An 18,221-nucleotide genomic window follows, 5' to 3' on the forward strand; every position below is an offset into this window, starting at 1 on the left:
AAATAAAAAGGCAGAGGTGGATGAGCCCTGGCTCAATGAGACATATCAAATACATAGCATCGTGGTGTCACAGGGCAGACAGAACTGTCCTAGACAGTGTGGGGAAAAGATGGGCACTCGAGAGGTAAAAATTCTACTTCGTGATCACTCACACTTGAACGGTGCATTAGTCATTGAACAAGGGCGAGGTGAAGGGGATAAGGGAGGGTGGTAGAGTTGTAATTCTCTATGAGGGGTGGGAACATATACTCATGGATGGGAACTTTTAAGTAGCTATGTTTATTATTACTTTTTTCCAGCAATCTTGCAAGAGGCAGAGTGTGACACTGAATTGAGTGAGACGAGCGTGTAGGTGGGTTGGCGAGGAGCCCTTCTCTTGACGCAGGCCTCTGGCTTGTCAAGGAATGGCTGGTTCCACTGCTGGGCTGTGTTTACTCTTTTGCTTCAAGGAAAAGGGTTTCTTGAGGGAACAACTTTACCTCCAATAGTGATTTATTTGGGTCCAGCTGAGTTACCTAAAAAGAAAGAAAATATATTCAAAAGACTGGCACAAGCACGGTTTTCTCCAATGGCATTCAGATCTTGTCTGTGCACCCTGACTCTCAGTCTGCTAAGCAGAGGCATGAACATTTCCAAACCTGTTCTCTTATTTGATCCTCACAATAAACCTATGACGTAGGTGGAGTTATTACCATCCTATAACAGAGGAAACCAGGCTCACAGAGGTCGAATCTCATAGTTGAGTGGAAAAACTAGCATTTGACCACAGGGCAGGCATAGCTTCAGGAGACTGGACCTCTTCCTGGGTAAGTGGAAGGTCCTTGCCTCCTACATAGCTCAGCTTGGCTGACAGGAGCCCTAAGAAAGGGTGTTGGCTGAACAGCTGGTTGGCACTCCTGGGAACTTCTGCTTGATTAACTCCCCACAGCATGGAAGGACTTTTCTGCTTGGTGGGAAAAGAGCTAAGCCTTTGGGGCTGATATGGCTAAACCTTCCTGTAGTAAACTGGACAATGTGTATTCTGCCATGCCCAAAGATCAATATCCTCCACTGAGGACACTCTCCCTAGGAAGGGATATCAACAATCTCCTTGGTGGGGTGGGAGGATTTTTAGTTTGAAAAAATGAGTCAATGCCACAATAAGACTTTATATTTTAGAAATAAAAAAAAAATCATTATTTTATAATATGACTGTTGGGAGTAAAGCTAGACAAAATCTTGGGTCAGTTGGGATAGGCTAATCATATAGGAACCCTATATTAGGTTTATGACCCCTTAGGCCAGGGCAGGGGTGGAGGATTTATGAATCTGAGAGTGAAAGAAACAAAGTTTTCTTATTTATCAGAAGGGAATATAAATTTTAAAATGTTAAGAAATAGTAGTGTAGTGGAAGGGGCTCTGGAACCAGAAAGATTCTGGTTTCAATCACAGCTGTGTTGGCTATTAGCTTTGTGGCTTTGAAGTTAATATGAACCTTGCATGACTGATGTGTGGATTAAATGAGAAAAAAAAATATATAATTAGCACAGTGTCTGGCACAGAGTAGGTGTTCAGTGAAGGCTCCTGTGTATGTGAGTAACTGTAAGGATGGACAGACAGATCAATGGATAGTTCTGAGTGTGTGTGATGGGAGGCCAGGTAGTCTGCTATGTGAGAGACAGGGGCTCTGGGCCAGCAGTCTGCAGAGTGTACAGCATTTGAAGCCAGCAATCTCGTCCTCTGCTCAACTCAAGCCACACCTAATGAGATGGCTCTGCTTTTCTCCTAGCCGAGGGGGATGGGGTCCCTGAGAGGCTTGGTGTCACAAGCAGGCTGGCGAGCTGAAGGAGGAACACGATCTTTGACTGTATCCAGATGGAAACCTGGTATGCCCAGGAGGGTCATTAAGGAGACACAACCACCTCCAGAATCCTCTCTGCTTATACAGACCCCAGAGCAAAGGGGCTCTACTGGTATCTCTTGGGTTCTGGGCAGATGGGCAGGCAAGACGGTGGGGAGGGCCCAGCCTGCTGTCTGTCTTCCAATGCACGGGGGGCAAGCTGCTGGCAAATGTTTACCCACTTCCCCAATTAACATACAATATTGTGCTGTCTTTTGTCAACAGAGCCTCTGCTTCAGACTCGTTGGTATTTTTTGCCCAGCTGCTTTGTCTATTGTTCTTAATTAACATGCCAGAGCTCTTCCGGCATCTTCTACTTTGTTATTTGTAGTTTGTAAATATGATGTTTGTTGGGAGAAACCATAATCATAATAGTGCCAGAACTATGCAGACTGGCAGAAAAATTATGCTATAAAGCAAAACAGGCTGGGAGGCTGCCTGCTCCCTGCTCCCTCCTTGCACCCTGCTTAAGTTGTCAACATGCAAGGTCAGAGGTTCAGAAAACATACCCAGTTTTCTTAGACTCAGTGTCCAAGAAAAGTTAAGGGATTTTCTCTGTTTTTTGGGGTGAGATGGCTGGGGCTCGAAAAGGAGGAAAATAAAGTTTCTCAAATCCTGTTACATGCCAGGGACTTTATATTATCTCATTTAATTCCTGTAACAACCATGCAAGGTGGGTAGAGATGACAAAACTGAGACTCAAAGTTGTAGCCACTTGTTTAAGGCCACATGGTAAGGGTCTGTCTATACAGCATAATGGTTAAAAAGGCTGAAGCAAACTTAGATTCAAATCCTTGCTGTCACTCTACTAGCTATAGACCTTGAAGAAATTATAGAACCAGAGAGCCTAGGTTTTCCCATCTTTAAGATGAGAATAATCAGTTTCGCATTCATAGGTTGGTGTGATGGTTAAATGGAATATTAGTAAAGTGTCTGGTACACTGCCCAAGCCAGTACTTGCTCAGTTGGTGGTAGCCATTACTGGCTGGAATGTTGCCTTGGGGAGGGGTCCTGGTCTAACCTCAGAGCTGGAGCTTTCCCCTGAGGCCTCTTGGGGCCCAGTCTGCACCAGGCTGCCTTCTTATTTCTGCCCTGCTGCCCTTAGGTAATGCCTCAGTATCTGGAGACCCCCTTTGATAGCCTCAGTGGGGCTGTGCTGAACTACTTCACAGCAAACATGGCTATTTGGGGGCTGCTCCTTCTGGTACCCCAGATCAGAAGCACTATTTTTTTCTTTGAAGATCATTTTAGACAGGAATTTTCAAAATGAACAAGGACAACCTCTGCTTCCATTTTTATTTGACTGTCTTGGACAAAAAGACTGTGGGGAACCTAGGGGGATGAGGTTTTCCCCTGCAAGATAGATGGCCCAGTGTTCTGGGTCCCACTTAAGAAGGATGTGGGGGCACCTGGCTGGGTCAGTTGTTGAGTGTCCCCGGCTTCGGCTCAGGTCATGATCTCCTGATTCTTGAGTTCGAGCCCCACATCAGGCTCACTGCTGTCAGTGCAGACCCTGCTTCAGATCCTTTGTCTCCCACTCTCTGCCCCTGCCCCCTCTTGCACTCTCTCTCTCTCTCTCTCTCTCTCTCTCTCAAAAAAAGAAAACATTAAAAGAAGGAGAAGGAGAAGGAGAAGGAGGAGAAGGAGGAGAAGGGGAAGAAGAAGAAGAAGGAGAAGGAGAAGGAGGAGAAGGAGGAGAAGGAGGAGAAGGAGAAGGAGAAAAAGAAGAAGAATGTAGAACATGCTAGGAGGGAACTCCAGGCAGGGAAGAGCCTAAAAACCACATTCTCTGAGAAATGGCTGAAGAGTGGGAGAGAGAGGAACTGAGACGTGGTGGTGGTGGTTGCTGCTACAGGGGAAGGGCTACCTGAAGGACTACCAAGTAGATCAGATGTGTTATTCGTATTATTCACTGTGCCAATGGGCAGAGCTTGGACTGGTGGGCTAAAATCGCAGGGGAAGCAGAATTCAGGTGGTCAGAAAGAACTTTTTAACAGAGCAGCAGCTGCTGGTGTGCTACTGTGCTACTTTCTTCTTCCTCCTTCTGTTGTTTTCTTCTTGTTCTTCATAACCATCATCATAGCAGCAACGAGCATTTACTGAGTACCTACAATGTAGCTAGAACTGTGCTAAGTGCTTTATATAGAGTACCTTAACCATTCCTCAAAAAGTCAAATGAAGTAGGTATTATTATTGCCATTTTATAGTTGAAGATACCATGGGTTATCCTGCTCAAGGTACAGATAGAATAAGATCTCACACTCAAGTCTGTCTGACTCCAAAGCTCATAACCAGAATGCTTCTAACATGTCAATAGGCTGCCTTGTGGAAGTGGAGAAGTAGGGAGGGGAGGGGAGAATGAGTACATTCTCTGTTGACCCTCAAAGCATTCAAATAAGGGTATATTTGAGAAGATCATGAAGATAATAATAATGGCTAACATTTATTCAGCATTCATTTTGTAACAGGCATATTCCAAGCATTTTACATTTATAAGATAACTTAATTCTCATACTAATCTTCTGAAGTAGGTATAATTATTATTTCCATTATACAGATGAGAAAACTGATGATCCATGGAACACATTAAGTAACTCACCCAAAGTCTCAACGCTATTCAGGAAAGAGCCAGAATGTGAATCTAGCTTTGGAATCCATATGTAGAACCACTAGAATATTCAGCCCGAGGTGTGGCTACGAGTAGGATCCACCCAGACAAAAAAGTTGGATGAGATGGCCCTGAGGTTGTTTCTAACCAAGCTTCCAAGAGAGAAGATCTTCACTTTAAGAATGGCAAAAGATCAAGGGTCAGGAAAAAAAAAAACCCTGAAATGTTTATAAAATACGAATACAAAAACCCAAACTGAGCTTGTGTTCTGCCATTTACTTGGGACTTTACTGAATTATTGACTCTCTAAATCAACAGAGAAACCCACCCTTTGGGACTCCTTGGGAGGAGAGGCGCATTCTCAGATAAGAGATATGGCCTGACTTTGTCTGTTAGAAAAGGAAAGTCAGTCATTTTGACATTTTATTCATTATACTTAGGAAAAGTGAATAATATATATTCTTATTAAATTAATATTTTAGCAATTCATCTTTGTGAAACTTACGTTAGCAAAAATGGAACAAACAAAGCTATTCTTTCCTAGATCAATTTTCTCAGTAGTTTAAACTTTCATATACATCTTATTTCTATTACTTCCCTGGGCCTCAGTTCCTTTTTAAAAAAAGTCTAACATTGCTATTGAGAAAAATGTGAATCAATGTGACAGAATCTCATCCAGGCCACACCAAGTGAGTCCCAGAATGTTAGGGGGAGAAAGTTCTTTAAGTGCCCAAAGTCCAACCCCTTCATTTTCCACAGGTTGCCCACCTGAAGCTCAGAGAGGTCAAGTGACTTGGCCCAGGTCACACAGTTGATAAGAAGCAGAAGTAGTACTCTACCCTAGAATTTCTGACTTCTGTTTTGGGGTTCTTTCTAGCCACAACATTCTGCCTCTCACTTAAAAAAAAACGAGCATAAATATACTACTACTACTACATTGGGGGCTACCTCAGAGCAGGAGCTGAGTGATAATAAAATAATAATAGTGGCAATATATGCATAGTACTTTATAGTTTACAACATATTTACACAAACATTGACTCACAATCATATAAGATAGATATTATTATCAGTTCTTGTTATTTTACTTAATTTTGTTAACAAAATTAATGCTTTTATTTTGAAACTGAATGAAGATAAATTTGACTGAAGATAAATCCAGGCAAAAAGACTGGATCTAGATGCAGACCTTACATCTTTCCCAAAAAATTAACTCAAAATGGATTATAGACTTAAAGGTAAAACACAACACTAGAAGATATTCCTAGAAGATAACATAGGACAAAACCTAGATGACCTTGGCAATGGCTTTGATTTTTGAGATACATCACCAAAGGCACAATCCACAAAAGAAATAATTGATAAGCTGGACTTCATTAAAATTAAAAACTTCCGTGAAACACACTGTCAAGAGAATAAGAAGACAAACCATAGACTGAGGAAAAATATTTGCAAAAGACACATCTGATAAATAATGATTATCCAAAATATACAAAGAATTTTTAAAACTCAACAATAAGATGAACAACCCAATTAAAAAATGGGCCAAAGAGCTTAAAGACACCTCATCAAAGAAGATCTACTACAGATGGCAAATATGAAAAGATGCTCCACCACATCATATGCTATCAGAGAAATTCAAATTAAGATAAAAATGAGATACCACTACATGCCTATTAGAATCGCCAAAATCCAGAATATTGACAACATTAAATGCTGGTGAGGATGTGGAGCAACAGGAACTCTCATTCATTGCTGGTGGGAATGGAAAATGGCATAGCACTTTGGGAGACATGTGGTTTCTTACAAAACTGACCATATTCTTACTATATAATCCAGTAATTGTACTCCTTGGTATTTACCCAAAAGGAGCTGAAAACATGTCCACATGACAATTTACAAAAGTCTGTACACAGATGTTTATAGCACCTTTATTCACAATTGCCAAAACCTTGGAAGCATCTAAGATATCCTTCAGTAGGTGAACAGATAAATAAATTGTGATACATCCAGACAATGGAATATTATTCAACACTAGAAAAATGAGCTATTAAGCCATGAATAGACATGGAGGAAATCTTAAATGCTAAATCAAAGAAGCCAATCAAAAAGGCTACATACTGTATGATTCCAACTATATGACATTCTGGAAGAAGCAAAACTATGGAGACAGTAGAAAGATCACTAGTTGCCAGAGGTTGGGATGGGTAGAGGGGATGAATAGGCAGAGCACAGAGGATTTTTAGGACAGTAAAAATACTCTGTATGATGCTATAATGATGGTTATATGTCATTATACATTTGTCCAAACCAATAGAATGTATAACACCAAGAGTAAACTCTATATAAACTCTATACCTCTGAGTGATAATGATGTGTTAATGTAGGCTCATCAGTTGTAACAAATGTACTACTCTGGTAGGGGATGTTGATAACAGAGAATGTTGATAATGGATAATGGGGGAGGATATACATGTAAGGGGGTATATGGGAACTCTCTGTACTTGTTTTGTACTTGTTTCCTTATAATTTCCATTATAACTATTCTCCCACCTCCTTCATGTGGTATAACTGTGTTCTCACTCTGTGAGTTACAGCCTTAAGGTTCAGTATGTGGAATGGGGAAACAATAAACCACCAGTGGTTTCTATAATTTATTCTTGCTTTTAAAGTAAAATTTGCATTTCTGAAACTTCTGGCATCTTCAAGGGGAGAAAAGCTCTGTTCTCATATTTTCTGTAGTATTTGGCTGCTCTCCTCTGGGAGACCAATACCACCATTTTCTAGACTGTGTGCTGGCAGCACTGTGTGCAGAGGAGCCTTGCATAGCCTGATCCCCAGGAGCAGTCCCTTTGCTACACTGGCAGAAAGTTCACAATCTTTCTGTAGCCCACACAGACAGCAAACAGTAGAATCTCATCCATACCCCTTCTTCCTTCTCCTCCCTCCCACAGATGTGAAAGACAACCAGGTCCCATTCTCTACGTTAGAAAGACAGCCAGACACATGACCACACAGCCTCTGCAAGCACTCACTCACCTTTCAGCCCTCAGCAAGCTCTCTCTCCTCCACATTCCTCTGTACTGACCGCCATGGCTGTATATTTATAATGGTGTCAGGATGTAATGGGCCAGGATGTACAGGTTCCAGTTCTGGTTCTAGTGGTGGGACTTTGGACAAATCACTTTTCTTCTCTAAGTTTTAATTTTTGCGTTTAAAAAAAAATGTGGGGGGGCAGTGTAATGATTCATTGAGGTCAACTGGGCTGCAGTTGAGCTTTGGAAACAAACACGTGGGTTCAAATTCCAGCTCTTGGCCATGCTCTAAGATGCTTAGAGATCCAGTTTCCTTCTCTATTGGGTGAAAGCATTGTTGTAGGGATTAAAATAACTATCATAGAGCCTCACACATGGAAGCAACTATAATTTAATGTCTTCTTTATATCTTAGTAGATGTCATTTGTGTGGTGCGAGCTCCCCAATGATCTAGGGAGGGAGACTTGGGTTGGATTCCTTTGCTAAAACCTCCTCTCTGATGACCATCGATAAGTTACTTAATTTTCTGGTTCATTGTTTATTTATAATAGTGAGACATTTTTGCCACCCAGCATTGTTGTGAAGATTATAAGATGAAGCTTATAATCATGAAGAATTTATTTCATACTCCTGCTTCCACACAGAGGGACTCTGGGATGCTCTCCCCATTTCTCACACAGGGTGAGAGGAGATCTATCTGTTTGGTGAATATGGGAGAAGAATCTAAACTCAGCCCCTTCCTTTCCCTTTTCTGGAGCCAAACCTGCTCTCCTGTTACAAGGGGCCCACACTGACCAGTTGTATACCCAGGACTGTGTGGGCAAGTCTGTCTCATTTAGGGACAAAGAATGTATCAGTAAGACCCCTGGCTGCAGATCCCAAGCCACAATCTCTGATCAACATGTTCAGTAACAAAGGTGATATTTGTATTCCCCCCGAGTCCGACTCTTTCTGTTGGTCTTATGTCTTTCAATTAGTCTTGGGACAAGTGAAGTGAAGGGATATTATTTAAATGGCACTTAAAACCCCAAATGCCCCCACAACACTGAACAGGGGCTTAACAGTTATGATTGATGTAACTTGATGTAAGGGTCATAACTCTTTTTTTCTCAAAGTCTATTCTGCTTTGGTTAGAAGATGAGAGCAACCTAGTCAGGGCATTAATCAATTCTAAATTGCCACAAAAAAAAGCCTATTCTTAAAGACATGCTTTTTTTTTTTTATTAAAAGTTTATTTATTATTTTGAGAGAGAGAGCACCCCCACAAGTTGGGGAGGGGCAGAGAGAGAATCCAAGCAGACTTTGAGCTGTCAGCACGGAGTCTGACACGGGGTTTGGGGCTCTATCTCATGAACTATGAAATCATGACCTGAGCTGAAATCAAGAGTTGGACGCTTAATTGACTGAGCCACCCAGGTGCCCCAAAGACATGCTTCTTAAAACAAGTTATCTGAGGGGCGCTTGGGTGGCTCAGTTGGTTAAGCGTCTGACTTCAGCTCAGGTCATGATCTTGCGGTCTGTGAGTTCGAGCCCCGTGTCAGGCTCTGTGCTGACAGCTCAGCTCAGAGTCTGGAGCCTGCTTCAGATTCTGTGTCTCCCTCTCTCTGCTCCTTACCTGCTCGCACTCTCTCTCTCTCAAAAATAAATAAACATTAAAGAAAATAAAAAAACAACAACAGGTTATCTGAACACAAAATGAATGTGCTGACAAACTTCCTTCTGAAGAATGTGTACATAACACACTTCAAATCCTGAGCTCTTTCTGCTCTAGGAGGCAGCACAAAGACTGCTTACGTAAGTTTCCAAATTAAAGTGAAGCTGAATATATATATCTGCTTTTGGTTCTGTTCAAAATTAGCATTTACTTTGAACATGACAGAACAACTAATCTTTTGGTATAAGTAATCCATTCTGTTAGTTACTCCATTAAAAAATGCACATTAAATACTACAAGTTTAAAAAATAATTACTAACATCATCATTAATAGTTACCATTTATTTGGCATTTTATAAGTGTCACATGCTATACTAGTTGCTCTATATATTATCTAATTAAATTGTCATAATAATCCTAAGAGGTAAGTACTCCTATTATTCCCATTTTATAGATGAATTCTTTGAGGTCAAAAATGGTTAGGGGATTTGCCCAGGATTACACAGGTAGAAAAGATAAGGCTAGAATTTGCACCCAGTTTTGTGAACTTCCAGCTTATATCAGATGCATCCCCCTTCATCATGTCTTATCCTACTTCTAAACAGGGAACAGGTAATGTGACTAACTGGCTTTCCTTTGAGCATAAAGAAAGCAGGCACTCTGCAACTTCATCACAGCCCGTTTTTCCTGTTGTGGTATGAGCTTTGTTCTTCCCCACAGGAACACAGGCTGTTTTTTGTTACTGTCAATGTGGTCTTAATAGCTAATTGTCCATTTTCTTTAACTACCTTCTGATGAGTTGGGAATCCCTAAAAAGAAAGGCCAGTTATACCCACAAAGTATCAGAGGGAGAACTTAAGACCTGATCTACTGGTCATATGCTGATCAGGGTGTGAAAAGACTTTGGTAACTGTAAAGTCTTTTGCAAACATAAGGGATTACCCATCATCATCATCATCACCAAGCAGGTGATGCCAGTTTTCACTCATAGCAACTTCTCTTCTATATTTGCTGAAGGTGGTAATGCAACCCTAAAAGGAAAATTCAGTCTGGAAGGGTGCCACTACGGGACTACTCTATAGCTTATTTCCATCCCAGCTTCCTGTGTAGTTTCTAGACCAACATGTCATCTTCTTGCATCACAGGTAAGGAGTAGCACTGGGACAAGACTTTCTAGAAAACAATGACAGATCTCCTCTTTCCATTATTAAACTGTGGTAGAATAACTGGTGTGCTACAGAGTGAGGTTGGGTGGGCTTCTGCAGCTGCAAAGAATAGGGTCCTACAAGACATTTTATTTCCTTGACTTTTTTTTTTTTAAGATGGGAAGAAGGGAGAATGAAAGAAAAGGTAAAGGAAGAACAAAGGGAAAGAAGACTAAAGTGGCAAAGGGATAAAAATTGTATCTTATAGGCTGCCCTATCTGTTCTTTGTTTTATCACATTATAATAATGGTAACAGTTAACCATTTATTGGGAGCTTACTAGGTGCTAACTGTTCTAAATGGTTTACACTATACAACACTGTGAGGGAGGTGCTATTACTTCCACTTTAAAAATGAGAAATAGAAGCTCAGACAATTATATAACCTGCCTAAGACTGAACAGGCAGGAAGAGGCAGAATAAGGATCTAAAACTAGGTCTGGCTCCAAAGTCTGTGTTCTTAACCATCACACCAGATAGTATTAGTATTGCAGTCATACACTAGACTATTTATTTCTAAGTCTCGTACTTAGAAGGACCATCCTTTTCATGTAACTGAAGCACGTATCTCCCCAAAACAGTGTACTACTATGTCAGGCAATGGGAAAATATCACTATCTAGCTCCTCAATTATCACAAACCCAGTGATTGTTAGATCTGGAAGGGATTCTTAAGTTTATTTATTTACTGAGAGAGAGAGAGAGACAGACAGACAGAGAATCCTAAATAGGTTCTATGCTGTCAGTGCAAAGACCGATGTGGGGTTCAATCTCATGAACTGTGAGATCATGACCTAAGCTGAAATCAGGAGCCGGACACTTAACTGACTGAGCCACCCAGGTGCTCCTGGAAGTTTAAAAAAATTTTTTTTTAAATGTTTATTTATTTTTGAGAGAGACAGAGACAGAATGTGAGTGGGTAGGAGCAGAGAGAGAGGGAGACACAGAAGCAGAAGCAGGCTCCAGGCTCTGAGCTGTCAGCACAGAGCCAGACATGGGGCTCGAACTCACAAGCTGTGAGGTCATGACCTTAGCCAAAGTCGGATGCTCCACCGACTGAGCCACCCAGGCGCCCCTGAAGGGGGTTTTTATCTCTGTAACAGATGAGGACAGACAAGTCCAGTGAGGGAAAAGAATTTACCCTAGATTACTTAGCATTCATGGCAGATGTGGGACCAAATCTAGATTCTTCATTCCCACTCTGTGCTTTTAGACAGGCTGTTAATGAGGACACAGGCTCTAAAGTGTTGCTAATGTCAAAATGGCCTCAAACTTGGCGCATTGTCAGGGAGACCCTGAACACCAGATGAAAGATGTGACCCTCTCCTTGCACTGGTATCCCTGGTGGTGGCTCTGGTCACTATACTATTAAACAATGATGTTAGTTTAATATCATCTAGTGGGGAAAACCCAGAGGGAATAGAGGGGCTTCTATCAAGATGGGTAGGGTGGGGGTGGGAAGGAAAGCCTCTTTAGTCTAGAAACAGAAGATCCTAGTGTACAGAGTGAACATAAAAAGCAAAAAAATAATAAAATAGTAGAGAACATAAAGAGAATGAGAACAGGCATGTGTCCTCATTCTGGGAAGGGGTTCCCAAGATTAGTCCCTCTTGGGCTCTAGAAGACATGATTTCAAGTAAATAAAAGAAGACCTACTTTATAGAATGGTTTGCAAGCTCACTGTCCCTGAAAGCCTAATAAATAGGGCATAGGCAAATTCACAAATGAGGATTCTATAGTGTGGCAAGAGAAATAAAGTGCAGATCAGCTCCAGTGCTGTGGCAGGTTATAGGTGTGCCAGGATACTAGCCTTCTCATCCCTTAGGGCAACCAGAATCCTCAGGGCTGGGTTGCCTCTAACCCTGAGCAACTTAGTGTGGTTACCCCAAAGAGGCATACAAACGTTTTCAATGTGTGCAATGATTTGTAAAAGGCTAGAAGAACTGGTCTAGGGGACATGCCTCACTTTCAGAGGCTGATATCATGGAAGGCAGCCAGGTCCTTATATAAAAGGTTCCTAGGAGGCCTCTGATAAAAGATTGGTCTACAAAGCAACCACTATGCTTGTAGAGAAACCTGTTAACTGGACAGGTTCAGAACTGTTACCTCAGCTTAAAAACCTGAGAAACCCTGATTATTATCTGCCCTATAGTTTCACCACTAGGCATGGACTAAGTGCTAATTAGGGAGGCAGTAAGAATTCTAGTTCTGCATGTATGCTCTTGACCAAGTCATTGAACCTCCAGAAGACCCAAATTTGTCATCTGTGAGCTGGTGACAACATCACTCAACACCTAATAGGTTCTAACAGACCATTTCCCTCCGTGTCTTTATTTCACACTGTCACTTGAGAGAGTTGAACAAAATGTCTGATCCTGCCTCTCTTCTTAAATCTCTTACATGATTCCTTACTACAACAGGATAGTCCCCTTTTGCTTTGGCCACATTTTCTCAATTTCCCAATGGGTGGTGTTTCTGGCAAGGCTCATAGCATATCCATAATGGAAGAGATATGATTGGAAAGACAGTTTGGAGATAGATCATGAAGGGTTTGAATGTCTTATTAGGTTTAAACTTTTGAAAAAAACGTTTCTCCCTGGCTTCAGAGGGATCTGGAAGGGCATGCTCGATGTGCTCTTCAGGCAACGTGGCTAGGGAGAAAGTGAACATTTTGAATGCATTTCAGTACTCAAGCAGGGCCACATGAGCTGGTGTGTGCGTAAGTCTGCACGCAAACACCGCTCAAGAGCTGGAGCTTTGAACAGGAGTTAAAAGAGTTGAGTCCCTAACGACATACAAAAGACTTGCCGGTGTGATTTATTCTGATGTATTTACTTATCCAATTACCAAAACAGCAGGAGATCATTAAATTTTCTAGTTACCAGATGCAGCACGTTCAATATCTTAAATGTTACCAAGGCTCTCTCTGAGCTATTTTGATATTACATTTCATCTGCCCAAAAGCTTATGAAACTGGAAGGCAAGAATCATGAACAGAACAGGTGTTTTCTTTGAAGGTTGGTCCAGCAGGCACCTGTATAATACCAAACTTATACCAGAAACTCCCAAACTCTCTCCTGGACTTAAGGAAAAGTACCATGATGGGAAACAAAAGTATTTAGGAAAGAAGATGCTAAGGAAATAGTACTTGAAGGTGGCTGCAGATATGCATTTTACCTAGTCTGGTTTTCTTCATGCTCATTTCCTGTCAGTTCAGTCCTTATGTCCACAGAAGGTCAGGGTTCAGAGTAGAGGAGAACAGAAGGTACCAAGCATGCTTTGAGAGACTGCAAACCTGGCTCCTAACTCTAGCACACTGCTTCTAACTTGGGCAAGTCACTGTTCCTTCTCTGAGTTTCCTTCTGTTAAATAAGGATGTTGCATCTGATGCACCACTTCTATACCTGCTGTGAGCATCTACACAGCTTGTCTTCCACTGTACTTTACAAAAATGTCTCCTGGATAAGATTGAGCAACTTAAAGACAGGAACTGTGTGTTTCTGTTTTCTGTATTTCCAGCTTCCTGCAAAGAACCTGGTATATTATATGTTCTCAATAAATAATCAAACCAAAGAGGTACATCATGGAACACTGAAAAACACAGATAGCAAGCCTTTATTAACAACATTTGTAAAGTTAAGTGGCAAAATAGATGTTAATTCTATTTTATTTTGAAAAAAAATGCATCAAATAAGTGGTATCTGGGCTTAAATGTTATGAAAGGGTGGTGGTGGCTTGGCCTCAACATTCTTTCTCTAAATACTGTCCTCTCACAGACCTTATGCTTTAGCCAATTAGAGCAGTTTGTTATTCCCTAAATATATCTGGTGCTTCTCCTCTCTGAACCTTTGCTTGTGTTGTTTCCTCTATGTTATTTCCTCTACTGGAATGTCCTTCCTCCCCAGTTCCATCTGTTGAAAACTTATATACATCCTTCAAGGTTCATCTTAAATGCTACTTTATCTATAAAACCAGGCCCTAGTGACAGAGCCTAATTAATCTCATCTCTAGTTCCTTGTAACAGAGTTAATCGTAAGTGGCATCTTCTCCCATTCACTGGGCCATGGCTTCTGGAACACAGGGACCACGTATGTTCATTGTGGTCTCTCCCTCAAGTACCTATTCTGCACATGTAGCCCACGTTTGCTATACTAATACCTCTGTTTCAGCTCATGCTCCTCACACAAGGTGGTTGCCAATGTCTGTTGGCAGACTTAAGGGGAGTGTTTAAACTGAAATGTAGACACTGGCAATGCCAACCTTGTCCTTTGCTAAACCAGCCTTTGACCAGGCAAAGCTACCCATTTATGGAGGCTCTAGCTCAAAGGATCAGCTACAGTCTCACACTGAGTTATCTGTCTTTTGTGCCTCTCAGGTTTGTCTAGGAGTCTATCTCTCCAGTTGGGTTGAATTCTGTGGGCTTAAATGAGGTCTCACTGGCTGTCTATCCTCAGGGCCTAGTGTATTGCTGGAAACAGTGTGAGTTCAATAAATGTTTGTTGAAAGACTGACCTATTGAATGACTGAATAGAGGCTCCCCACTCTTCCCTGGAGTCTCCACCAATCCAAAGAAAGGGAGTCAAGAGGAGCTGTATTCCCAGGTTCCTTCTGTACCTTCCTCCTAGCCTCACTCTGACAGCAGGCAGAGCTTGTCAGTAATACCATTAACAGATCATCCTAGCAGGCCCCCTGGCTGTGGACTCTCTCTGGCCCTTGCTTCAGTCCTGCTGCACAGACATAGAGACTGACAGTAAGTTTGCATCAGTTGCCCTTTCGGAAGGGATAGATTTTTCCTTGTCTATTTAAAATGCTGTTGGAATTGGCTAATTAGAAGGATTTAAAAAATCTTAATACTCTAAACAGAGAAAACTGGTTCTGAATTATTAAGCAACATTTTCAGTGCATCTGAATAACCTTAAGTGACTTAGCTGCCACCTGATCCTAAGCTCTGGCTCAGATAAATAAATGTGAAATATTGTCAAAGCTCCAGCTTATAGAACCCTCCAGCTACAGTAAATAAAAGCTTAAGTCCCCATAAACTGCCTGGGACAGAGACATTCTCATATAAAAGGAGAGAAGATGATCTTAAGTAAAGCTAATACGATCAGAAAGCCAATGGTTTTGTTCTAGTTTTTAGAATAGAGTTGTCAACAGGGCAGGTATTATCTATATCTGGGTCATTTAATCAAAGAATCACATAGTATCAGAGCTGAAAGATGAAGAAAGCACTTACTTTAATCTCTTCATATTTCAGATGAAGAAAGTAAGACCCAGAGAAGTACATACCTTGCTTGAAATCACAACAAATGGCTGAAAGAACTAAAATTGTGTCCTGGACATCTGGCTCCCAGCTTAGTTCCCTTCCTAGTCTATCATACTCTTCTGAGAACATACTGTCAAAATGAGAGGCTGACAACTGGCTGTTAAAAAAACACCTGAAAATTTTAACTCTAGAGCTTAAATTCTAGAGTCTCCATGGTTTCCCCCCAAAGACTTTGGAGTTCTCTTCCATGACTATGCAGGGGGATGGGGGAGAGACATGGAATGAGGAAGGGAAAGAGGGAAACCCTAATTAAGTGAGGGTGAATGTGACTATATTGTGGTCCTCTCTTGCTTATCCTCAAGCTGCGAGGATATCCTGAGTTTCTGCGTGGTGAAGATGGAAAATACTAAAGCAAAAACCAAATAAAAACAGTGGATGCGTGAACGGGCAGGAATACTTTATTTCTTTTCATTTATTTACTAAACAAATATTTCCTGAATGTTTACTACAATGTCAGAATCCATGCTAGGCACTGGGATACAACAGTGAACAAGACACTATTTCTGTCCTCAGGGAATGTAGAATCTAGGACAGGATGCAGACAAGAAATTGGCCCACTACAATTCAGAGCAGTAAAGGGCTATGACAGGGAAGAGGCTCAGCAGGGGAGCACGAGGAAGGTAAACCTCAGTCCTAGGGTGTCAGTTTATTTCTCTTTCCTCCTTGATGCATTCTAATATGCACACCTGTTTCCTCCAAGCAAATGAACCATTTTTCTGATTTATACTTTCATATACAATGAATCAGTATTAACTACTATGTGCCAAGCACAGTACTAGGGAATATTCAGATAAATTAGACATAATCCCAAATAACTTGATGTGTATAATTCTTTTTTTGTTTAAAAAACATACATCTTAACCTTCATTTTGTGACTGTGTAAACCAGGGCCAAGCATTTCTGCTTTTGGTATCTTTTGGTTTTCCTTGGCCTTGATCAAGTTACTTTCCTTCTCTGTATCTTGGTTGTTTCATCTATAAAATAGGGGTCTTTTCTTGTTCTCAAGGTCTAAAATACATGCATGAGGAAGGCCTGTTCACACAAGGCTCTTACATGAAAGCCAACTAGAGGAAGGAAAGTGAAATAAATTTGGAAATGTCAAAAGAATCTTCAGGTTTGGGATTCAGCCATAGACATTAAACCTGAAGCCTTGAGGTCCTGTTTCCAGGTAAAGAGCAGGGTGTGGTCAGGGTGCAGTAGGCTGGGTCTGGGCTGGGTCTGGGTCTGGGCCTGGGGCTGGGTCTGGGTCTGGGTCTGGGCCTGGGGCTGGGGCTGGGGCTGGAGCTGGAGCTGGCAATGCAGTGAGGCCCCTGGGGGTGGGGTGGGGGGATTTGGCATGTTGATGCAAGTGCTAATGCACTCTGGAACTCCAGCACTGGCTTTGAAAATTACAAGGAGTGTCTAGAAAAGGTTAATCTGTGCATATACACGTTTGCAGTTGTTTGTATTTACAATGGGGTTATTATACAGACTTTAAGTGAGTAAAGCATGTCTGCAGAAGCACCTGGAATATTGAGCACAGAACTAATGATTTTTTATTTATGGCCAGAAGGAGTCAGATTGGATTGTATGTAAAGCCTTTAAAAGTTTATTTGATTTCTGATATAGCAATTTTGAATAGTATAATGCTTTATAAACCCCTTATAAAATTAACTTCTGGGACAAAGTAAATAATTTTGTAAAGGTTTAAATACATCAACATACCTATACATAATCAGTAACAGTCACTCCATTTTATGTTTGCATGGTATGGGGAAGGGGCCTGAATTTTGGAAATTAAATACTGGTATTGACATTTATTGTGCAACCTTAAAAAATTTAAGAACTCTAAGCTTCCATGTCCTCATCTGTAAAATGGGAATAATATCTATCTTTCACAGAACTAATATACTTGATTATGCATATAATGGCACAAAAATAAATGGCTTTCATTTATTGTCCTCATTCCCTACCATTCCAAGTCCTTTGTACATGAGTAGAAAGGGCAGAGACGGTTTGTGAAGGCTCTGAATTCCATTCAGCTTCCATGAAATGGCTATAATTGCCTCAAACATTATTTAAAACTCCTCTGTGTTTTCCTTTAATCTGGTCAGGAACATAAGTGATGGGTTTTCTTATAAATATCACTGGTCCTCTCAATACCTCTGTGGGTTAGCAAAAGCCTTGCCTTTTCTTGCCATCAGCTTCATCATAATAGCTTAGATATAGACTTACTACGTGCTGGTGCTTTAGAAGTATCAGTTCGTTTCATTTTTACAACAACCCTGTGAGGTAGGTACTATCATCCTTATCGTATAGGTGAGGAAACTGAGCTATATAGAGGTTAAGTGATTTGTCCAAGATCAAAGAGCTAGGAAATGGCAGAGTTGAGATTCAGCCTGGGATGTTAGACTCTGATCTTTTAACCACCACCCTGTACTGTCTCTCCATCACTCATCTCCTTCAAATCCATTCTAGTCACTGCCAGGGGCATTTTCTGGTTTAGAGCCAGTGTCATAGTTTAAATCCTCTGATAGAAAG

The 18,221-nt window shown here is 41.2% G+C and overlaps 1 protein-coding gene across 3 annotated transcripts in view; it reads right to left on the reverse strand.

Moving 5' to 3' along the window:
* Window positions 1-260: 260 nt before the first annotated feature.
* FAF1 (Fas associated factor 1) overlaps window positions 261-18,221 on the reverse strand; it is a 508,536-nt gene continuing 490,575 nt past the window's right edge. For all 3 annotated transcript variants that reach the window (XM_027059229.2, XM_015070778.3, XM_015070768.3), the window contains one exon: window positions 261-515. In XM_027059229.2, the coding sequence (XP_026915030.1) occupies window positions 432-515 (84 nt within the window). In that variant the 3' untranslated portion in view covers window positions 261-431. The remainder of the gene's footprint in view (window positions 516-18,221) is intronic.

Source organism: Acinonyx jubatus, chromosome C1 (assembly GCF_027475565.1).
Source record: "Acinonyx jubatus isolate Ajub_Pintada_27869175 chromosome C1, VMU_Ajub_asm_v1.0, whole genome shotgun sequence".
NCBI classification, from domain to species: Eukaryota; Metazoa; Chordata; class Mammalia; order Carnivora; family Felidae; genus Acinonyx; species Acinonyx jubatus.